This window comes from Chamaea fasciata, unplaced genomic scaffold (assembly GCF_029207755.1).
Source record: "Chamaea fasciata isolate MVZ Bird 193981 ecotype frontalis unplaced genomic scaffold, bChaFas1.0.hap1 SCAF_17, whole genome shotgun sequence".
In the NCBI taxonomy this organism is placed as follows: Eukaryota; Metazoa; Chordata; class Aves; order Passeriformes; family Sylviidae; genus Chamaea; species Chamaea fasciata.
In genome coordinates this window covers 14,988,823-15,011,819 of record NW_027094102.1, presented here as the reverse complement: position 1 = coordinate 15,011,819, position 22,997 = coordinate 14,988,823, and the positions used below count along the sequence as shown (strand labels likewise).

At 44.6% G+C, this 22,997-nt stretch overlaps 1 protein-coding gene across 1 annotated transcript in view; it reads left to right on the top strand.

The window, feature by feature from the left end:
* Positions 1 to 22,997, top strand: part of SAMHD1 (SAM and HD domain containing deoxynucleoside triphosphate triphosphohydrolase 1) — a 28,675-nt gene extending 5,678 nt beyond the window's left edge. The window contains exons 3-16 of the mRNA XM_066198736.1: positions 223 to 295; positions 1,634 to 1,794; positions 3,495 to 3,610; positions 5,127 to 5,197; positions 5,945 to 6,100; positions 8,704 to 8,804; positions 8,903 to 9,011; positions 9,601 to 9,692; positions 10,998 to 11,113; positions 14,607 to 14,746; positions 17,746 to 17,835; positions 19,390 to 19,494; positions 19,809 to 19,946; positions 21,048 to 22,997. Of these exons, the coding sequence (XP_066054833.1) occupies positions 223 to 295; positions 1,634 to 1,794; positions 3,495 to 3,610; positions 5,127 to 5,197; positions 5,945 to 6,100; positions 8,704 to 8,804; positions 8,903 to 9,011; positions 9,601 to 9,692; positions 10,998 to 11,113; positions 14,607 to 14,746; positions 17,746 to 17,835; positions 19,390 to 19,494; positions 19,809 to 19,946; positions 21,048 to 21,170 (1,591 nt within the window). The 3' untranslated portion in view covers positions 21,171 to 22,997. The remainder of the gene's footprint in view (positions 1 to 222; positions 296 to 1,633; positions 1,795 to 3,494; positions 3,611 to 5,126; positions 5,198 to 5,944; positions 6,101 to 8,703; positions 8,805 to 8,902; positions 9,012 to 9,600; positions 9,693 to 10,997; positions 11,114 to 14,606; positions 14,747 to 17,745; positions 17,836 to 19,389; positions 19,495 to 19,808; positions 19,947 to 21,047) is intronic.

Below are 22,997 nucleotides of genomic sequence, written 5' to 3'. Positions count from 1 at the left end.
GTGGCAGCCTGGGGGGCTGCCACAGAGAAGCACTTAGACTGCTCTACAGACATGTTGTGTAGCTAATGCTGTCAGTGTTTTTCTGAAAAAGTTGCAGTTGCAGTCTTCTGTCAAGGAATATTAAAGTAATGTGAACTCGCATAAGTAAGTCTATATGTGCTGCAAATTGTAAAGGGACGTGCGTTGCAGACTTTGCTCTCAGTGTCTCTTTTTCCTTCCCAGCTGTCCAGCTGAGCGACTGGAAGTGCTGGCGTGCCTGACACAGCTGCAACAGCAGCACATGGAGTTGATGAAGGTAACCCATGCTATGGCGACACCATGGTCAGGTCCTGCCCCAAGCCCTGCATAGGGCTCTGTTCCTCCTCTCTGCCTCGCCCCTCTTGGCTAGGTGCTGCCAGCTGGTGCCTTTCCTTTGCACAGCAGCAAACTCTGGGCCCTTGGTAGTGGTGGTCTGTGAAAAACCACTTTAATAGAAGAAATACTAGAATCATCATGTGCAAGCTTTCAGTGGGCACCTGTAGGTTGCAAGGGATTAAATGAGCAGAAGAGCTGTTTGACATGTGTTGGAGAAATTCCCCTTTCACATCCATCTGTGTAGAGCCTCCCCTTGGTTTATTTTATTAGTTTTTCCCCAGGCCTGGGTTAACAGACTCCTCCTCACTTTCACTGTTTCCTGTGTCCAGCTGTTTCTCCCAGTGGTCTGTGTTGGTTTAACTGGGGCCAGGACTGCACATTCTGTAGCAGTCTGCTTATCTGCTACAGCCTTCCCAGCTCAGTGACCAAAGGTAGAGAGCACAGAAAAACCTTATTTGCCTCAGTATTTTATGAAGATACATGTGTGATGGAATGGTTTTGCCTGCAGTTGGACAGCAAAGATTAAAGATTAAATGTGTTCACCTTCTCTCCTGAGTCCCTGTAGTTACTGAGATGTCTCTAAAAGTATGAGCTTATCAGGAAATATTTCTTTCATATTTTAGTCATCTTGGGGATTTGCACCTTGTTTTAAGAAAAAAGTAAGTCATGATTTCCACTCAGCAAAATTGCATTTGATTTTAAAAACATTAACAGTATCAAACCAAACACTTTAATGGATATCTCAGACATACATTGCAGTATCCTGCTTTAATTGGAATAGCAGATTAATAAAGACAGCAATTTTCGCACGTTAAGTTTTGGAATTGCACAGATGGAGATAACATTTTTTTAGGCATTTTGACCTTCTCTTGCTATGTGAAATAAGCAGTTTTATCTTTTTGGTGTAAAGGTTGAGTAGTTCTCCAGGATAAATATAGTTGTGCAGAGAGGTTGAGCATGCGCCATGCCTGGAAGCGTTCAAGGTCAGATTGGACAGGGCTTGGAGCAGCCTGGTCTAGTGAAATGTGTCCCTGCCCATGGTAGTATGTTGCAACAGGATGATCTTCAAGGTCTCTTTGAACCCCAGCCATCCTATGATTCTGCGATAGATCTTGATATAGGGTTGGCAGGATATGTCTGTTTTACAGAAGATGAACAGTCTCTCCCACCAAATACCTGACCATTCTAGATACCCTTTACTTTGGTGTCTGTTTCTTTTCAAAGTCAAATTTTAAAATTGTTGTTGTTGTTTGGTTGGTTGTTTGTTTTTCTCTTGTAGGTTTTTAACGATCCTATTCATGGGCACATTGAATTGCATCCCCTGCTTGTTCGAATCATCGACACCCCTCAATTCCAGCGCCTCCGGTACATCAAGCAGCTGGGTGGCACATACTTTGTTTTTCCGGGAGCCTCTCACAACCGCTTTGAACACTCCCTAGGGTAAGGTGGTGGTTCTGGCACACGCATCTCTTGCATCTGGATATCCCTGAAATTGGTTCCGCTGCTGTGGAGAGCCAGCCGGAGGGCACTGCTGTGTGAGCGTGGGTGAAAATTGCTGAGGGAGCGTTCTGGTCTCAAATGTTCCTGGATATGCTGTGTGATTGTGGGCTGTTCCCTTGAACTTCTTTTAATAAAGACAGATAAACAAACCTACAAGATTAATTAATATTAGATTTCCTTCCCCACCCTTTATTATTCTAAGAATAACGGTAGCTAAAAACTGTAAGTGCTTTATGTTCCCCCAGTCAAAGTACAAGTTTTAAAGCATAAACTTAGTAAGTATACCGTAGCTACTCTTATGATCTGCCAGACAGTTGTAATCTCCACTCATCATCTAGCACAGGAAGACCCATTTGATCTGTAATGTTTGCCTTTGTGGGTAGCTGTGCTTCATACAATCAGTGGCAGGTTGATGTCTGCATAATTCCCTTAAGCAGAAATATGATGGATGCATGGATTCATAGAGTGTTGCTCGGTCATTCATACTCCTCAGGAAAGCTGGTGAATGCCAAATTTCAGCATGTTTAAAGGGTATATCTCAAGGGGCAGTGAAATTAAGCTAGTAAGTGGTTTTTATTCAGGTGATCTAGCCAGCCTAAAGTTGCTTTTGTTGGTGCTGAAATTTTGTGGATTAGATCTGGCTTACTTGTAATGAGATTCAAATGGCCGTTTGCAAAAGGGTCATATGAATGTGGCAGCCTGGATTGATTGTATCTGGTAAGCCAAAAAGACAGAAATATGGTTGAATACAAACAAAGTTTTCACAACAGAAGTCTGAAAACTCCAGTTGTATCAGCAACTTTTCTTTTGAACAGTTCCAGTGATCTATCAAGTTAAATTTTGGACAGTTGTTCTCCACTGGTATGTAATTTCAAATATTTCTGCAGTGTTACAAATAGAAGAAGTGAGTTTGTGTGCTTCTTAGTCTAGTAAAAAGCCATCAAACAGTGAAAATTGGACTAATGAAACTTATTACCTTGTCATGAAAGCCTTGTCTTGCTTTAAGTTGTTCTGAAAGGGGAACTGTTGAGGCAAGTGGGGCAGAGGTTATAAACAGTTTACAGGAGTATGTGCCATGTATTTGTTCCTGCTGGTTTTGTGTCATGAGAATAGAGGGTCCCATTCAAAAAATGGGACTAAATCAAATCTCAAATCTAAAATGAATGAGAAGAAGAGAAATAATTGTCATGAGCTATTATTAAAGCAGCAGTTTGAAAAAAGTACCAAATACTTTGGTGACTGTTGTGGACCTTTGTAGCTTGCCCTGACTGGAATTCAAGGATTCAATGTAAGCTGAGGTGCTTCAAGATTCTCTCTGTCAGTGGTGCAGTGCTGTTCCCATACACAGCTACTGTGGAGTTGTTTGTTATGAAATATTGCAGGATGCTGTAGAGTCTCTGTGTTTTGGGCATGGTATCCCATTTGGGCATGGTATCCCATGCTTTTTGGCTTTCAGAGGACTAAAACTCTACTACAGAAAGAAGTTTGTGATTCTCTGCAGGTCAGGATGTGGGTATTCCTTGTATGCTGCCTTTCAGACAAGAGCTGTGACTTAATGGAGCAGAATAGAATAGGAGAACTTCTCTTTTTCTGTTCATCCTAAACCACTGCTATGTTTCTTTCTTTTCCCTCTGCAAAAGGGTTGGCTACCTTGCAGGATGTCTGGTTCGTACACTGAAAGAGAGACAACCAGAACTGGATATAACCCAGCGAGACATCCTCTGTGTAGAAATTGCTGGGCTTTGTCATGATTTGGGTAAGGAACAACTAAGATGGGTTGTTGCTCTTGGAATGCTAACCAGGATGAAAAGCTGGCTGTGAGGACAGAACCTGTGAGCTATTCTGGTCTGCTCAGTGCATGGCCATATTCCAAGACAGGTTTTATCTGTTTGGTTTGCTCTGGAGTACATCTGTGGAGACAATTCCACTTGGCTCTGTAGCCACTCTTAGCTAGTGTTTTGTCCTGTTCCCAAATGGTGCTTAGAGTTCTGCCCTCAGTGGCTGAAGGGTCCACTTTCTTCTGTGATTTCTCCAGGTCTCTTAAAACATTTCAGTATGAAGATTAGTGTTCCTTTCAGAAATTGTAACATTTATTTAATAATTATTTCTTTTCCTCAGAGCTCACACAGAGTAATTAATATTCTCAGTGTTGCTGCAGTACTTGCCTGTGGTGTAGGTGCTGGAACTGGCTGTTAAGTGCAGTAGTACTCCAGGTATCTTAGGAAAGTGTACTTGTTATAACTGAGTCTTCCTCATAAATGATGAATAAGGAATTACCTGATGGTTGCACTCAGAGAGTTGTGGTTGCAGGCTCGATGTCCAGGTGGAGCCCAGTGATGAGTGACCCATGTGGGGGCCGGTGCTGTTGGATTTCTCTGTCAGTTGTGGGGACAGTGGGATCCATGCACCTTGGGCAGTTTGTCAACAGCACCAAGCTGTGTGCTGTGGTCACATGCTGGAGGGAAGGGATGGGGCATCCAGGGAGACCTGGACAGGCTGGAGGGGCAGAGACTTGATTGAGAGCAGCCCTCACAAGAACTGGGAGTGTTGGTGGGTAAGAGGCTGGGCAGGACCAGAGGCAGCCCAGAATCCCCCATGTGCTGGGCTGATCCCCAGCATGGGCAGAGGTGAGGGGGGTCATTCTCCCCCTCTGCCTTGCTCAGGTGAGACTTCACCTGCAGAGCTGCCACTAGCCCTGGGCCCCAACATAAGGATGGAGGGAGGCTGCTGGAGGGAGGCCTTGGAGATGCACCAAGAGCTGAAGCCCCTCTGCTCTGGAGCCAGGCTGGGAGGGCTGGGAGTGTTCAGCCTGGAGGAGAGAAGGCTCCAGAGGGGCCTTAGACCACATAAAAGGAGTTCCAGGAGAGCTCAGAGGGACTTTGGACAAGGCCTGGAGTGACAGGACAAGGAGGAATGGCTTCCCACTGACAGAGGACAAGGTTAGGTGGGATGCTGGGAAGAAATTCTTCCTGTGAGGATGGGGAGGCCCTGGCACAGGTTGCTCAGAGAAGCTGTGGCTGACCCACCCCAGAAGTGTCCAAGGCCAAGTTGGACAGGGCTTGGAGCAGCCTGGGATAGTGGAAGGTGTCCCTGTGCATGGCAGGAGTCTAAATGAGATGATCTTTTATTTCTGTTCCAAACCAAACCAGTCTTAGACTCTGTGAAATGTCAAGAAAAGCCAAATACAGGAGAATTCAGATCCTAAGCTTGCTCAAGAAATTTTTGCTGACAACTGTGTCTCAGACTAAGCCTGTGTGATCTTTATATTTAAGGTCATGGGCCATTTTCACACATGTTTGATGGAAGATTTATTCCACTCACTCGTCCAGATTTGAAGTGGAAGGTAGGCTTTTCACTATTAAAATAAAAATACAAACCTGAAATTTTTAGAGGCTCAATAATTAATCTTTCAAGGGTTCCAGTGCTTGTGAGGCTATAGTGGTCATCTGGCCTTACCTTATTGCATCATTTTGATGGCTTAATTGAAAATCAGAATGTTGTTTCCCTATCTTGTGATGATATCCTTGTTACTGCTGCACTGATCATTTTTGGCCAGCATTGTGCCTCAAAATGTGTATTGAGAGCTTTCTGCAGAATATATTTTACATTCGCAAAATATCAACTGGCAGCTTCCTTTCCGGTGTAATGCTTTAGTCCAAGGCCAGGATATTCAATAGTGTTTAGAATTCAAACCTTCCATTTTTGTAAAATTTTGAACAGAATTTCAGGAATTACTGTGCAATAAAGTCCTTTTCTGCCTCTCTCTGTTTATAATTTCTTGGCAAAATCAGATTAATAAACTGGTTTATCTTTTACACAGCCAAATTGATTATTTGGTCTTTTAGCATTGTAACTGCCTTGCTGCTGTTTGTCAACACACAGAATTAACAGCTCTCTGCTGAAGAGTGTGTTTCTGGACTCTGTAGACCAGGTGATTTCCTGTTCTGTTTAATGCAAAATGACTGGGAAAGCACCCAGGTCTGCCCATGTGCCCTGCTAGGCAGTGCTGGTGACTTGGAGTAAAGCTGTGACACTGCAGGAAAGATGCTTAAACTATGTAATACAATATTTGGATGGGTTCTTTTCACAGCATGAAACTGCTTCTGTTCAAATGTTTGAGCATTTGATCACTTCCAATAAACTTGAAGAAGTAATGAAGTTTTATGGTCTTGTTCTGGAGGAAGATATGTTCTTCATCAAGGAACAAATAGGAGGGCCTATAGATGAAACTGCTTGTGTGAAATCGGTGAGTCAGTGTGCTGCTCCTGTGGTTATCCCAAGAAATGTCTTTATTTCACTGAAAGAACAGATAATTTTGATTTCTGCTATATGTTACTTCTAGCTCCATGAAGTTCTCGGAATCTTGTCACGATGCTGGAGGAGTGTTATGTTTATTTCTTACAATGCTGGCAGATGTGTTAATGTCCTTACAGCTCCCTGAGAATTCTTACCCAAAAGCCTCCAGGTCTGAGGAAAGCTGTAGAAAGTTACTTGTATTTAGGGAACCTAACTGGTGACTGGGATCCACTCAAGGGTACTGAAAGAGTTGGAAGAAGTGTTCACCAAGGTATTTCCCATCATTTACCTGCAGTCCTGGGTGGTCCCATTTGTCTGGAAATCAGCAAATGTGACTCCATGTACAAGGGTCAGAAAGATGATCCGGGGAACTTCAGGGCTGTCAGCCTGACCTTGGTGCTAGGGAAGGTCATGGAGCAGATCATCCGAAGTGCCATCATGCAGCAAGTGCAGGACAACCAGGGAATCAGGCCTGGCCAGCCTGGGTTTAGGAAATGCAGGTCATGCTTAACTGAAGGACAGGAAGGCTTTACAGAGGCATCTGGACAGGTTGGATCAATGTGCCCAGGCCAATTATATGAGGTTCCACAATGCCAAATGTTGGGTCCTGCTACAGGCTGGGGGCAGGGCAGCTGGAAAGTGACTAGGCAAGAAAGAGGTGCTGTTTGGTTGACAGTGGCTGAAAATGAGCCAGATATGCTCAGGTGGGCAAGAGGCCAATGACACATGGCCTGTACCAGCCATAGCATGGCCAGCAGGACCAGGACAGTGACAGTGCCTGTGTGCTGGGCACTGCTGAGGCCACAGCTCAAGTTCTGGGATCAGTTTTGGGCCCCTCACTTAAAGAAAGACACTGCGGTGCAGTGTAGAAGGGCAGTAGAGCTGGGGAAGGGTCTGGAGCACAAGTATGATGAGCAGCAGCTGAGGGAGCTAGGCCTGGAGTAAAGGAGGCGTCCCCCAGTCTGGATAATGACACTGGGCACTGGCAGCGATGAGGCAGTGACAATCTGAGCCTGGCCCAGGTGCCGGAGCCACAACGGCTTTGATGACAGTAGCAAAATGCTTGGATTTATTGCACCAGCAAACATAGAGGCGGGGATAAGACTTGAAGAAATTGAGTTGCCTCAAGAGGCAAGCAAGAAGAGATGGTGGTTGTTAATCATTGCAACTCTATGAAAGACTTAATTCCTCTCCCCTTGTTTTACACTTTACAGCTTTTGTCATCTCTTCAAGGACACTCATTCAGTTGCCACCAGAGTAAAGAACAGGTAGCAGCTGAAGTCAGTGGGAGATTTGCCAGGACAATCTGGTCCTAATCAGAATTTATATGTAGTCCCAAACAAGTAACTCACAAGTGTTCACTCTTGCTCATTATTTTCTGCTGTGGGAGTAGGTGGCAATCTCATGGCAAATACAAGGATCTTGGCATAGTGAAATTGAGTCTGAGATCCTACAGGAAGAAGACGTTAATTTACAAAATCCGCAAGCTGATTTTTATCCTGCTGGGCTTGTTTGCACACAAACCTTGGTGCCTGCCACTAGCATTCATCTTGTGCCAGGTTCTTTCCCCATGCCTGGTTTGCCTTGTTTGGATTCTGTGCCTATTTTCCAGCAGGATACCAGGAAGAGGAGTGCCACACATGATACATGGCAGCACCCTTCTGGTGTTAGGCAGCAGATTGCACTGGCAGGCTGTGCACTGTGGTCCAGGCCTCTGTCGTGACATGGACAATGTTCAGGCACCAGACATGAAGTGTCCTGAACATGTTGTAGTACCAGAGCTCTTTGTGATCATTTTTATCCATGATGTACTTTTTTCCTGCTGCTTGCATGTGTTTCCATTGCTATTCACATCAGTTTTAGTATTTCTGTAGTGCAGGTAGCATGGAAGCCATGTTTGCATACAATGTTTTCCACTTTCAGAATTTCAAGGCCACTTTATGGCATTGTTTTAGGTGAAGGATCTTTAAATTTGAAAATGTGCACCTTTTATTGTTTTGGTGTTCATTTCTTGTTTGCCTTATGGCTGAATTGTCCCTTGTGAGGTAGGAGTTTAAGTAGCTGACTATCAAACAATTTTTGCTTAAAACATCTAAGTAAGTGTTTTTAAACTCTGTTCTATACTGTAAAGTTGTAGATTGCAGAAGATTGCAGGACAGTGACATGTTTGTGTATTTAATTCCCTGAGAAATTAGTCATTCCAAAATTTCCCCTCTTTGTTGATATACGCTTTTTTTTTTTTTTTTTTTTTCATTTCAAGCTGCAGGCTTTCCTTTAGTAGAATGATGGGCAATGAATACTTGTGTTTATGGCGTTTATTCTTCCTGAGATTTGGAGAAGACAGCTTCTTAGGCCCTGTTGTGGATTTCTAAAGCCTGATAGCTTCTGGAAGTTCTTTCCTTGTCCTTGTGTTCTTCACTACCTCAGTGTTGGATGTTTATCACAAGCAAAGTCAAAGTGTATTCCCACTGTCTTTAAAAAGCTGTTTGACATTGTTGGTGCACTTTAATTTCTTGTTGTTTCTGATGTTTTTCTTCCTGGTTCCCCTGTCAGTGGCCCTACCGTGGTCGACCAAAGGAGAAAAGTTTCCTCTATGAGATCGTAGCCAATAAAAAAAATGGCATTGATGTTGACAAGTGGGATTATTTTGCAAGGTACAGATCTTACATTTTATTATGAATTCCCATTGACAAAATGCTACTGTATGTACAAAAATGATCATATTGTTAAACACTCTGTGGAATATTTCTAGGGATTGCCATCATCTTGGAATCCCAAATAATTTTGACTATAAGCGATTGCTTATCTTCACTCGGGTCTGTGAAGTGAAAAACCAGAAGCACATCTGTACCCGTGACAAGGTGAGCAGCGAGTGGAGTCTGGGGGGGTTAGAGCACCTGGGGGCACACAGAGGAGCTGCACCCCATGGCTGGGGGTCCTCAGGGTCCTGCCCCGTGCTCCCTTCTCTCCCAAGAGGGAGAGAAGTAGTTGCTGCTCTGAAAGTTTTTCTCACAAGCTGCTCTTTGGGGGTTGGGGGGGGGGGGTGGTGTGCAGAGCAAACTACTCTTTGAAAGGATTTGTGGCAGATCCTGTCAGGGGAGACTCTACAGACCTGTCAGATCTGCATGATCCTGCTCCAGGTCTGCTGTCAGCAAGTTGGCTGGACAGGAAGTGAATGTGGCTGTGGTGAGGGGCTGCTAAAGGGATGAGGAGTCCCCTTCAGTGCCAGGCTGCCTGGGGTCACTGTCAGCAATTTGCTCTCTTACGGTGTCCTGAGCCAGTTTTAAAATTTGGAAATTGTGAATAGTAATCATTCTGCTTTATGCTGTGAATGGGAGGAGGCAACTAATTAGATTAATTGATTGATTGATTGATTGATTGATTGATTGTTTTAATCTTCCCAGTAAGACAGTGGCAAAAGTAAATGCTGTTAGGGTTTTTTTGATTCAGGAAGTTGGAAATTTGTATGAGATGTTCCACACCCGGAATTGTCTGCACCGGAGAGCATACCAGCATAAGACTGGCAACATCATTGAAATAATGCAAGTATATTTTCCTTTCCTTCCTTTCAATTTGTTTTTAAATTCTTGGAACAGTCCATGTCCATTTGGAATATTCAGAAAATCAAGAAGGTGTGACACAGCATAAAAGCCACTTCTGATTCTTGTGAAAGGATTTAACGCTTAGAGTGCCATAGAGGCTTTGGTTAGCAAAGCAAACAGAAAGAGAGGAGGACAGAAACATCCTTCTACGTAGAATTAAATTAGAGGAAAATTACTAAAGGGCTGAAGAAGCACAGAACCAGGGTCTGCCTAAACCATTTAAACTGCTGACTGCCGAAGTTAGAAACCATTTAGCTCGAACTGCCTGGTTACTAGAGCAAGGTTACTAACAGAGTGAAGTCACGAATGGGCTCATGTGGCTCAGCTGAGGCCTGGCTTTGTGTTTGTAATGCAAGATTTGTTCACGACCAACTCAGCTGGCTACCTGCTGTTTTACTTCTCTTGTTGATGTCTGTAGAATTTTCCCTATAACATTATTCTTTTTACTTCTCTTGAGAATCAGAAATACTTGTATCCCCAAATATTTTTTCCTTAGGGTCATGTCTGCTGGGTAACTGTTTGTTGAGTTTGGTAAAAAGGGATGTTAAGGATTACACAGTACAAGAGTGATTTGGATTGCTTTCATTTCATAGACTTCAGCTCCTGATCTAGGGATCCTCTAAAACTCAGACTAAAAATCCTCAGGTTTGACCATACCTACATATGATGAGTAAAACACATTTTTTTAGTTTAGAAAACCTCAGTTCTTGGCTTCCTATAATTATAACAATTTCCAAAAGAGCGTCCAAGCTGGAAATGACACCAAGGTACATGCAAATCTGGAAGAACATCATATTTTCCCATCTGAAAATGCCACGTGTTTGTGATGTTTTCCCTTTACAATGCTTTGTACTCTCTCAACTAACTCAGGAAGCAAGGAGTCTGTAAAAGGGTGTGGTCTTCTGTGAGGAAGCCTTGCTGCAGCTGAGGGACCATGTCACTTGCAGGGTTCTGCAGTTGTCTCAGTGATGGTAAACAGAGTCTGAAACAGAACAAAGATGATTTGCTCGATCATCTAAAGGTTACATTCTGTTCTGAACCTGTCTTCAGTAAATCTCTGTTGGAATGTGCAGTGACAGCCTGGAGACAAGATGTTGCAGTGATCAGTGTCTGCTGTGTGCTGGGGATACAGTTTCATCTGTTGTCTTCTGTTTATAACATACTAGTTTGTTTCATTTTGCCTGTTGACCTGTGCAGTGTTTCAAAACTATATAATGCTAAAGTTGTAATTTTGTCTCAAATTAGGATAACAGAAGCCTTTCAAAAAGCAGACAAATTTTTTGAAATAAGAGGCTCTGGAGGAAAAGTGTATCGGATTTCTACAGCAATGGAGGACATGGAAGCCTACACTAAACTAACTGGTATGAGGTCTCAGAATTATTTTTTTAAGTAAAAGAGCATGAGAACCTGTAAAATGCTGTTTTTACTGTTTTTGTGCACAGAAGCTGGGGCAGGCCTGGCCTGTCTAATGCTTGTGCTCTCAAATCTTGCTGGGAGAGCAAGACCTTTTAGTTTAAAACGCTTCTGTGTTGAAAGAGAAAGAAGCACCAACTTTATGTTCCACCTGCGTTCAGATTCAGCACTGTTAGAAGGTCCCACCTCTGTGCCCTGAGTTTGTTGCACTGGTCACAAGTGGGATGTGAGCTCTAATGATACTACAGGTGGCTCTGTCAGGTGAAGTACTGAATGTGTGTTGTGCTGTGAAGCTATTCCCAAAGCAGGTTCCAAACAGCTCTCATGGCATCTCAGGGTTGCTGCCCTGCTTGCCTGCCTCTCCTGGTCTGTGCTGTGGGGCCCCAGTGTTCCCCTGGTTGTGTTCGGAGCTACTGCTCCAGGGCTCTGTGGTTGGCTCTGTGCATGCAGGGCAGGGGTGCTGCAGGCCCTGCTCAGGGCTGCTCTTGATTACTGGCCGCTCTTGCAGCACCTGTCAGCTACAGCTCACCAGGACGTCCAAGCCAACTCTCCTGAGTTTCCATCACCAAACCTTAGCTGGCCAACAGAGAGACTAAAAAACTTCTATTTTTGGTCCATGTATGAAGCAACAGGGCCTGAGGGCACTGTTGCAGAGAATCCTGTGTGCCTTAGCCTTTATTATGCTAAAGGCCTTCTGGTGGCAGTTCTTCTTATGCCACAGCCATCTGCAGTCTGACCATACACCTGCTGCTGTGGTGAGGAGCTGTGTGTCCCCTCTGTCATTGTGTGCCTCTGCTCAGGGCAGGACAAGGGAAGCTGGCTTTGAGGGGCAGTTGTTGGGGGACGTGAATTGCATTGCTGAGCAATGGAAGGCTGGGCAGAAAGAAAAGAACTGATGTGAAGTTGTTCCTGGGCTGGGCCTGTTCCTGGGAGCCATCTGGCCTGGCAGGTCCTGCTGTAACTACCTACTTACCTTTGGTACCTGGTGAGGAGCACAGCTCAGGGCAAGGACGGCAGGGTTGTGCCCAGCCTCTCACAGTCTGCCACAGCAAGGACCATCTGTTCAGCAAGGAGGGCTGAACAGCAGGGAGAGTGATGTGAGGAATGTACCAGCATCAGATGTACAGCGGAGCACGAAGGACGAGTATATTCTCTTAAACCTCCTTCCTGCCTCTAAGTGCTATGGAAGGTTCGATTTTTTCCTTTATTTTCTTTTCGCTCAGGGAATTTTCTCTCATTTGTTGCCTAAGAGGTGGGAACATAGTTAAGAGAGACAAAAGATGTAGCCAAGGAGGAGGAGGAAGGGTGCAGTTTGCTACCATCTATGAACTGAGGGGCTTTTTCTTGGGAAGTGCAGAGATACCTGGAGATTTTGGCTGGGGGATGAGGGGCTGGGCTCAGCTCCTCGCTCACTCGCCCTTGGGATCAGAGGTGAGATGGGCAGGCAGCTGCTGTGGGGAGAATTTGCTGCCACCGTGGAGTTCTGTCCTGCGCTGCTTTCTGCTTACCTGGGTGAGCTTCTGCTCGCAGGAGCAGCTGTTGAACTGGGACCTTTCAACACCCGACCTCACTGGGAAGGGGACCCCGGCCCCCTCCCCCTTCGCAGAGGGAGCGTCTCTGGCTGCTTGCGGCAGCTGCTGGTGGGAGCTGCCTCTGCCCAGCCCCGCTGCTCCCTGGCGTTGCTGTGGGCCTTTTGGGACGCTGTAGCCGACACCCCGTGCCTGCTGGGAGCCCTCGCTGCTTCTGCCACCACTGGGGGCTTCGTGCTGCACTTTGATTCCATGCCTCCGGGGGTCTGCCCGCCTCTGCCATTCCAGCTTGCTGCTTCTGAGGTTCCCGCTACAGCTCCTTTCATTGTCCAGAGGTGCACCGGGAGCGGCAGCTTCCCGCGAGTTTCCAAAGGAAGCCCCTTGTCCATCCCTTCCGCCAGCCCGCCCGCCCGCCGTTACCGTGTGGAGAGAGCGGCCGAGCTCGCGGCACAGCGCCCCCTGCAGCCGCGGGGGAATCATCGCACCCGCCCTGCCCGGCCGGGAGCCACCAGCGCCCCTGCCGGCCGTGCCCGGAACTGCACCAAAGGGGAAGGTGCCTGCGGCCGGGAGACGGCTGGCACTGGGTCTCTGGGTCTGTTTGTTGTTGCTGCCGGGGCTGTTGGTTGTTTGCCTTGTTACACACACACACATATAAAGAACTGCTATTCCTTTTCCCATATTTTTGCCTGAAAGCCCTGTAATTTCAAAGTTATAATAATTTGGAGGGAAGGGGGTCGTATTTTCCTTTCCAAGGGAGGTTCCCATCTTATTTGGCAGACATCTGTCCTTTAAACTAGGACAAGTGCTTGCAACCTGGACACTCCTGAAGCTTGTTTCAGCAGTCCCAGGTGAGTGATGCTTCTGTGAAATTGTCCAGTTATGGACCTCTTCAAATGATGAACCTCTGGGAGGTTCTGCAGCAGAGGGTTCCCTGGCTTTCTTCCATGGTGGGTGAAAAACCACGGTTGTTTTTTTATGTGTTACCTCCTGATTTGGCAGCAAATCCTAGTTCTAGTAAAGGCTGAGACAGCAAAGCATTCCTTGTCACTGCTGCTTTTGCACAGGGAAGATGTTCATGGGCTTCTTATTTCCCCTGCATTATCTGTTCTTTGTCTGAAGAGACGTGGTCTGTGATTCCTCATGGAGAAGTTCCTGGCTTTGGTTGACCTTGTCCGTTAAACCAGTTGAAGGTGTTTTGGTACATGACTCAGAAGTTGTTCTAGAACGTTTTGGGAGTTCCTCAGGTCGCTTGCAGCTCTGAGTGGGCTCTTGCAGGGCTGTGTTTGCAGCATGTGTGAAAGCTGCGCAGGTGTTCCTGGCCAGGGAACGCAGTCGTGGGGTGTAGATCAGGTCAGAAGCATCCTGGCAACAGCAGTCTGTAGCACAGCCTAAAATAACCTTTCTGCTCTGAAGCCACATCAAAAGAAACCTCTGTCTTGCTCCGACTGATGGTGAGAATCTCACTGCATGTGTCTCTGTCGTGTGGAGATGAGAGGGAGGATTTTGATGCTGGCATCCAAAGTCTGAGAAAACCTGAAGAATTAATGGCCATTCTTTATTAATTTTACAAGACAGAGTACCCATGTCCTGAGCTAGTTAGTGGTGGAGTTCAAGATAGTCTGCTAAACTAGACTAGCTAAATAAGAGGAGAAAGTAACTTCTAGTGAAATAATGAAGTATGTTGCCAGAGTGGGAATTGAGATAGTTTTTCTGCCAACAACCATTGTGAATCTAATGATAATTAAGATAATATTGTGAGTTCTTATTGTTAGACTTAGTTCCGTCATTCCATGAAAGTGTCTTTCCTGAACCAGCAGTTTTTCTGGTTGCTTTAACCTTTGGCCCTGTTTGTGCATTTTACTGTGACACTGGATTGTGACATACGTAACAAAAATCAATGCAACTTTGGCAGACTGTATCTACCTGGAAATTCTGCACTCAAGTCATCCAGAACTGGAGGAGGCACGAGAAATTTTGCGTAAAATAGAACGACGTGAATTATACAAGTTTTTAGGGGAGACTCGACCTGAATCAAAGAAGGAAATTGTAAAGGTAATGTCCTTTAGTGGAAGGTTCCGAATTCTGTCCCCATAAAAATGTTCTTGAAGTTGCTGACCATCCATTTCTCTATCTCCATGTGGGCTTTGTTTGGTTTGATGGGTTTTGTTTTTTTGTTATTTGCTATTGGAAAAATAGAGTGAAAAGTTTTCCTCCAATCTTTAAGTAGCTGAGCCATGAAACATGTAAGAAATTGGGGAAAGTTTTATCCACAAACAGTCAGAAGAGTGGCAACAGGTAGAAATTCAGAAGCTGATTATTGCAGAAGTATTTTCAGGAAAAACTTTTCTGAAAAATACAAAATTTTATGAAAGACTCTTACAGTCCACTGATTGAGAAGGTTGTTCCATCATTTGATATTCATGAAAATTTCAAAATAATAAGGAACACATTTGCTTTCAATTGTAATTTGTGTGCTTTGCTTTGAGATTAAATATCTAACTGAATAATAGCTGCTGAATTTCTTGGTGTTAATCTATACTAAGCATGAGCATGCATGTACTTTTTCCAGTCTTTTTCATGAGTGCTTTTCAAAGCAGATAGCAGTTTAATTCCTGTTGTCTTATTTCAAAATAATGATATATGAGCGCTCGCTTCAGCTGGCTTAGCTCTTTTAATGTGCTATACTGTGTTTTCACATCATCAGTGACTTATCCCCAAACTTCAGCCATAATGGTGAAGAATTTCTATTCCTGATTTCCAGAAGTGGATTTCTGTATCTAGAAAGCCTTCATAAAAATAATTCAGCTCTTCTAAAAAATAAGGTTAGAAAAGGACTACTGGATGCAGCTGTTCATCATTTTGTTTGAAGAGAAGTTTTGCTTGTGTTCTTTCTCTAAGAAAAAGTAGTGTTTAAAGATTTGGTATTACAAAAGCAGGAGGAAATAGATGAAAGCAAACATGAAATGGTTGTACATAGATTATCAAGTTTCTGCCCTTCTGAGGAGAAGGTTGGCATAGGTGGCCCAACAAATAAGGAGACAGGTGTGAGAGCAAATGTTCTGAGTTCCACCTTTAAACAGTTCCTTTTAGAAGCTTGATTAATGAAAGGAAAAACTCATTTTGAAAGTCCAGCCAGAGGCATTGAATCTTGTCGTATCCAGGGTGTTGTTTTGAAGGGAGACTGGGTCACTGTTGGTACCATAATGATATCCAGCCAGTGCTTTGCAACTCGGGGTGCACAGCTGAGGGGTTGAGGGAGGATGTTTCCTCCTGTGGTGCCTGTGGCAGGAATGTCAGAGGCTCAGCCTCCTCCCAGTGCTGGAGGGGAGCAGTGGCTGCACAAGACAGAGCTGTGTCTGCTCGGCTCCTTCACACACCACAGGGTTATGTTTAGAATCACAGAATGGTTTGGATTGGAAAGGACCTTTAAAGGCCATCCAGTCCAACTGTCACAGTAGGACATGAAATAAAGATGCTTGACTTCAGTCAGGAGGCAGTAGAAATCAGAAGCTTTATTTACAATTCATTCAGCCCTTTTATAACACGCTGCGCTAAAAAGGCATGTTATTGGTCCCTGGGACTGACACCTCTCCATTGGCTAAGTAACAGAAATAGCAAACAACACCTGTTGTTATGGGAAAGGAATATTGTTTACACAAGGTTGTTTTGGGAAAAAGAAAACTGTTGAAAAGTTCCCCTTGGGAAGAGCTCAGCAATTCTCAGGCTCAGAAAATACCGGGTCCACATCCAACCTCCTGCCATGGACAGGGACAACTTCAGCTAGACCAGGTTGCTCCAGCCCCATTCAGTTCTGTGGTCCTCAAACCGGCCAGAGGCGGGGGAAAATTCCAAACAGCTTCAGAGCTCTTAAATTCAGGCTGAGTTTCCAGTTAACGCAAACCAGAGAGGTAGTTTCAAAAGGATGCAAGCAAAGATAGGAAGTAAGTTAATGCATATACATTCTGTTACAGAGTAGAAATAGTTACAAACAGGCTGCCTCAAGCCAGTTCCCCCCTGGCAAGGTTTTCCTCCAAGTGTACTCTCAGTCTAAATAAACCTTTCCTTGGTTTCTTGAGTCACTACAAACTACACACATGCCTCAGCTTGGCAATGTGTGTGATTTTCTGCTTGTCAGCCTCCCCATCTCTGCAATGAACAAATCAGCAGCAAAAAAACCCCAAAACAACCCAACTGCTCCTAGCTGAATTCCTTCCCTCCTGGACAGTCTCCTGACTGCCCTGGGCTGCACTCCCATGAGTCTCAGTTGCTCCCAGGAAATCTTGCTACTTCAAACCTTGCATCTTCCCCAGAGCACAGCGGTCCTAAATAAAGGCCGCAGCCTTTGAATGAGGACTCACACATTTCAGTGGACAACTGTTCTCCATCTAACCATGCCCTTCTGCTTTGCATTAGCTTAAGTGTCAGCAGGGAATATTCCCCTGGGGCCAAAACCAAACCAAACCTCTTTGCGGGTTTCAGCTTTTGTGGAGTACTTTAGTGAAGTACTTTTTGTGGGTTTGTTTTTGTTTTTGTGGTTGTCTGTCTCTTGTGGTTTTTTAATGTTTTATTGCATATATATAAAAGCTTTATTAGAGGATAAGATCCTGCAGCCCTTCATTTAAAAAGTTAGTGAAAATGTCTAGTATTCAACTTGGAGGAACTTAATTGCAACACATTTATATTGGTAAAACAGTTGGTTGACAGTACTTATTTTCTGCTTTCGTGCTTCAGCATTCTGGATGGCACACTCCTGCTCTCCCTGTGCCCCATCCTCAGGTGTAAAGCTCCTCCTCCACAGACTGGCAGATTTTGGGTCTTCTCAATTGCATAAGCTTGGTTTGTTTCTAAAAACTGGGCTTTGTACTAATGGCTATGATGTACAGTAATTCAAAAAACCAGATTGCTGCAAGAGTCTTGTTAAGCTGTGAAGAATTGAAAGGTTTTGTTTAAAAACATACCGTGTCACATGTTGTGTTGCCTTGACCTAGACCTGAGAGTGCATGAAAGTAATCTGAGTTACTGAGTTAATCTTTTGGTTTGGTTTCTTTCAGAGTAATGGCCTGGCAGAAAGCATTGCTAATTCCAAGCCAGAGAAGGATCCTCCAGATGTGGAGCTAAAGGCTGAGAATTTCGTAGTTGATGTAAACACCTCTCAGAGCGGGTTCAAGTATAAACTTCTCAATCACAGAGGGCCTTGTGTACCCTGGTGAAAGAACAAACCCACAGGGTGTCTGTAGCTGCAGGCCTGGTTCAGTTTGAGGGTCTGAGGGCAATGAGCTTCCCGTGGGAGGTTTGCTGTGGTGGGAGGGTCTGGGGCAGGCAGTGGGCTGCCTCACTGGGCTGTCATCTGTACACTGCTCCTGGTGACAAATGGGCTCTCCTGTCACTGTCCTCACTCCAACAAGGAGCAGTGGGGAAACCCGTGGGGTTTGATACATGGATGCCAATGGCAGCAGCCTGGGGACCACTGGATGAAAGTCGCAGGGGAGCCCCGATAAAGATGGGAAGTTGGCAAGAGCAAAACACAGATCTGATCAATATGATTAATGCTACATTTCTCCGTTTACTGTGTGAAAGATGGCAGGTTTTATACACTACACAGTTTACAGTTACAGATGAATTTTCATTGGCACACGGCACAGAGAAGAATGCAAACACTTATTGTTTGATAAACTCTTAAGACAGCTACTTTGTCCACACTAATTACTATACTTGCTAACTACTAGAAAACCCTCTGACCCTTGCCAACACCTTAAGTTATAATTCTAACTGCGCCACACTCCTGGCCCTGAATTTCTATCTACGCCACAAACTCCTACAGCCTCAGCGCTGAGGCCCAGTCTGGGTGATTCAACTACAGCCTGTATCTCCTACAACTGGATGGGTCAGGAAGGCAGGAAACCTGTGGGGCCAGTGGAAGGAAAAGAGGCACCGTGACCTCCAGGCTCCTGGTGTTGCACACCTGATGCCTAGCAGGCACTTCTGGGGTTTGTCTGCTCTACAAAGCAGCTGCTGCCGTGCCCCGGTCTGCAGCCAGCAGTGGTGGGAGGGAGGGAGCCTGAGGCAGAGGAGGGAGCTGGGGCAGTCTGCAGCATCTCACAGCTTAATCCCTGTTCTCAGTTCATTCTGGGAAGAGCAAGTGGCTTTCCATGGAGTGCATCACAAGCCGCTCCTAAAGCACCCTTGCATTGAAGGTTCACTTCACTGGGCAAGACTGTAGCAAGTCACTGAGCTTTAAAGAATTTGCCTGGGCTTTTTCCATCCCACAAACTGAAATTGTAGGGAAGTGGGTCCCTGCTGACCACAGAAATGTTGGTGTACCGGGTCAATGTGAATTATGTTGTCTAAACTTCATATTTATAATTTTAAGATCTGCTGCAGCCTCTGTGGGGTGTATGTTTTGGGGGTCCAGGCTGGCAAGGGACCAGTCCGCTTCCAGTGCTGGAAACTAATGTTTCCAACCACAACTGGGAGCTGGTCACTGTAAATGTGAATATCCACCTGGCAGCATCAGAGCAAGAGGGGGTAGGAGAAAAGATGTAAAATACAAATACCAGGGGTTTTTTTAAGTAATAATTTGTTAATTACTGTTTCATTTGATTACTGTAATTTTCAGGAGTGGAGTGTGTGTGTTTATTGTGAGAAAACTAAAGACAAAGATTAACAAATGCCATTTTCTTTGTTTTATATGCAAGGTTATCAGCATGGATTATGGAATGAAGGAACAGAATCCAATTGATAAGGTTCACTTCTACTGCAAGGCTGATCCTTCCAAGGCAGTCAAAATCAGTAAAGAGCAGGTAGGTTTTTACTTTCCTTCTGAAAAGCATTTTCACCACCTGTAATGGAAGTGATCACAGTCCTGTGTGATTGTTCGTGCAGGATTTCTGGAGAGGTGGTGGGATCCATGGCCTTGCAGGTCTTCAGTGTGTGTTGTACTCTGACAATCTGGAACCCTGACAGACTTTGCTTATGAACAGTATTTAATTGGCATACACTGAGAGATTGAATATCACAATTGGTTTGGATAAAACTCATGGACTGTAGTGGGGCTTACTGCTTTCCATTTGTATTCCAAGAAATGCTAAAGTTTTTTTTCTGTTTTATTTCCAAGGTTTCAAAGCTTTTACCCATAATATTTATGGAGCAGGTTGTCCGGGTTTATTACAAAAGTCAGAATCCACATATCATTTCAGCTGCAAAACAGTATTTTGTTCAGTGGTGTATGCAGAACGATTTCACCAAACCACAGGTAACAAATTCACTTACTAAGTTTCTTGTTTAGAGCTCATCATCTTCATCCATAAGCTTGCTTTTTCATTAAGAAGTTTGGCATTCAGGCCTTGCCTTTGTGGCTGAGGCACTCACTCACTCACCTAACCCCTGGTTTTATCACGGCTCCCATCTGGGGGTGCTTTGGTTTCACTGAAGTAGTGCTGGAGACGCCTGAAAATACCATAGGATCACAGAATCATGGAATGGTTTGGGTTGGAAGGGGATGTTGAAGATCACCTTGTTCCAAACCCCTGCCATGGGCAGAGGCACTTTCCACTAGACCCGGTTGGGGAAAGACCTGCATCCTCAAACACAAGAGGCCACCCAGGAGATAAGTGTTCCTAGGTGAGGATGCAGGAATGGAAAATGTGTAAAGTCCATTCTTACGTCATTCTTCTGGCATCTGTCTTTCAGAGCAGTTAATTTTAGAAGGGCTTTTTACAAATGGATCAAGCTACAGCTCTCCCTGGTTGTAGAGTGTGGTTGTGTCCTGTAAGCACATGGTTCAGGTTCAGGCACATCCACCCTGCAGGCCCTGGCGTGCTGCAGAGCACAGCAATGTGCATCTCACCAGCTGATTTCTGAGCTTAGGCAGCTGATCGTCTGTGTTGGCAATTCCTGAGCACAGATTAACAGCAGTATCTGACTGGGATGAGCCCCACTGCCTCAGCTGCTGTACCAGCCTTGCATGTTTCAAACAGTGCAAGGCACATCCCAGCACCAAGGGTAGGTTGATTGCAGCAGTGTTAATGAGGTACTGTGGTGACATCAGAGAAAACACTCTAATGATTCTGTTTGTAGACCAGGATACAGCCGGTTGACCTTCCAGATTTTCTGATAATTGGGAAGAACTGGACTGCCAATGGTGATGCCTTCTCAGGCAGGGCACTTTTGTCTCCCTACCACTCACTGCAGCAGTTTCCAGCCCTGGGATGCACAGTCATCAGCGTTTATTGATTTAAAAGATTCTGGGACCTTGGATTGATTTTCTCCTATTAAACCTGAGAGTGGGCTGTTTTTCCTCTGCTTTAGAATGGAAAGCAAAAGTGAATTAATGTTTCCTGAATTTTAATACTAGGATGGTGATGTTGTGGCTCCTCATCTAACTCCAATGAAGAAAACCTGGAATAATGTGACAGATGATGAACATAGGAGAGCCTCCGAACCCAGCTGCAAACAAAGACTTCCTTTTGATGAGTAACAGGTTTCTTTTTGGCACTGTTCTGTCTGCTTCCTCAGAAGATGAGTAAATTTGAGCATCAACTCTTCTAAAAGATGGTTGGATGGACTGGAAGAATCCACAGAACAATGCAGAATGCATTTTGCAATACAGAATGTTTTAATGTAGATACCTAAAGTGCATATTCCAGATGGACTTCTAAAAAACAACCTATTACAACAGAGTAAACTCAGTTCTCATTTATTTTTGAATGTATTGGCACTGTGTAGCAAGAGTAACTTTAAAATTTGCAATTCATTGCTATTACAAGATTTTACTACCCTGTCTAGTCCTGATTCCTTCCTTAGCTGTGCTATTGCATGACTTAGCAGGAAAAAATCCCAACCCAGGTTTGATGGGGTGTTTGGGGGGTTGGGGTTTTCTTAGTGTCTGAGGAAGAGAGGGATCAGTATGCTTCTGAAAATACAGTGGGGTCAAGAGGAAATTACCAAGGGTGGTATCTTTAAAATCAGCGAAATTATTTCATGGGGAAAAAAAGAAAAAGGAGAAGGGAATGTTTTGATAATTAAAGATTATTTTTCTGGTATTCAAAAAGCTGGTGCAGGCCTCTTGCTACAAGTGACCACAATTTTTATTGAAGTAACAATGCATTGCAGTGCCATGCAGCCTTTTATTGTTTATTGTGTACTTTTGATGCATGGAATGTTACATTTTTTACTGTCTGTCCTGCAAAGACTGCTCAAAAAGCCAGTGGTGTGAGTGGTTGCAGGAAGGCCGAGCTGCCCAGGTGTTTGCCAAGGCTCAGGTGTGGAGAGAGGGCAGTGGCAGCACGGTTCTGCCCTGCTCTGCCCGTCCTGCACCAAGTGCACCTTGGCTCTGCTTTACACTGTACTGGGCAGACAGGCTCATCAGGAATCCCTCCATTCTTGTATCCCTGCCCTGTTCTCCTGGATCTCATGGCCATCCCTGTGTCGTTTTTCTGTGTCTTGTAGATCTGTGAGGGTTCTTGCAGTTTTCCTCTACTGGCAGTACTGGTGTGAGTGTTCTGAATGTCTGTGCTGTTGAACAAGTGACCGAGGAAGATCATTTTCCTCTCATCTTTTACTCAGGTCTAATAGGAAGGCTGCTTTCATTAAATAAAACCTCAAAGATTAAAAAAGTCTGACCACAAAACTAAAAACACAAAATGTTCAGTAGTGTTCAGGAATTGTAGCGATCTGTGGCCTTTATATCTGGAACGGGGACAGAAGGGTTGGGCATCTGGCTCAGGCAGTCAGGTGTGGGTGGCCAGAGTAAGGTCCTGAAAAATAACCCAGTGGGAAGGTGCTGTGAGAGAACTCCAGAATTCCTGTCATGTCTCCTTTGCCCTTTTTATCCTGAGAACTGATGCTGTTAGAGGGAGGGAAAATGATTATCAATATACTTCTGCTTCTTACGTACCTGTGCTCATGTGTCTGAAGGTGTAAACTCTGCTGTTTCTGCCTAACAGTATTTCAGGTCTGCAGGTGAACCAGGTAACTGGTTAGCAGGGCTTGTGACCTCTTTGAAAGCTTTTAAAAAACTTACTGTTCCTCAAGAAACAATATCTTAAAGTGAAGGCATTTATCTCCCTTGTCTGCATAAGATCAAGTATCATTTTGATATATTTTTGTTCTTGTTGATTGGGTTTGCTTTTAATTTGTTACTAACTGTGCACTTTATACTTGGGAAAGATCTTTTGCTTATGTTAAACCAAAAGTTTATACTTAATGTTAAGTTCTGAGAGCATTCCTTTTCTCAGCGTTCATCTGAGCCTCACTGAAGAATAAATTTATATATTATGATTTTACTATTCTTTTAAAAAATTGC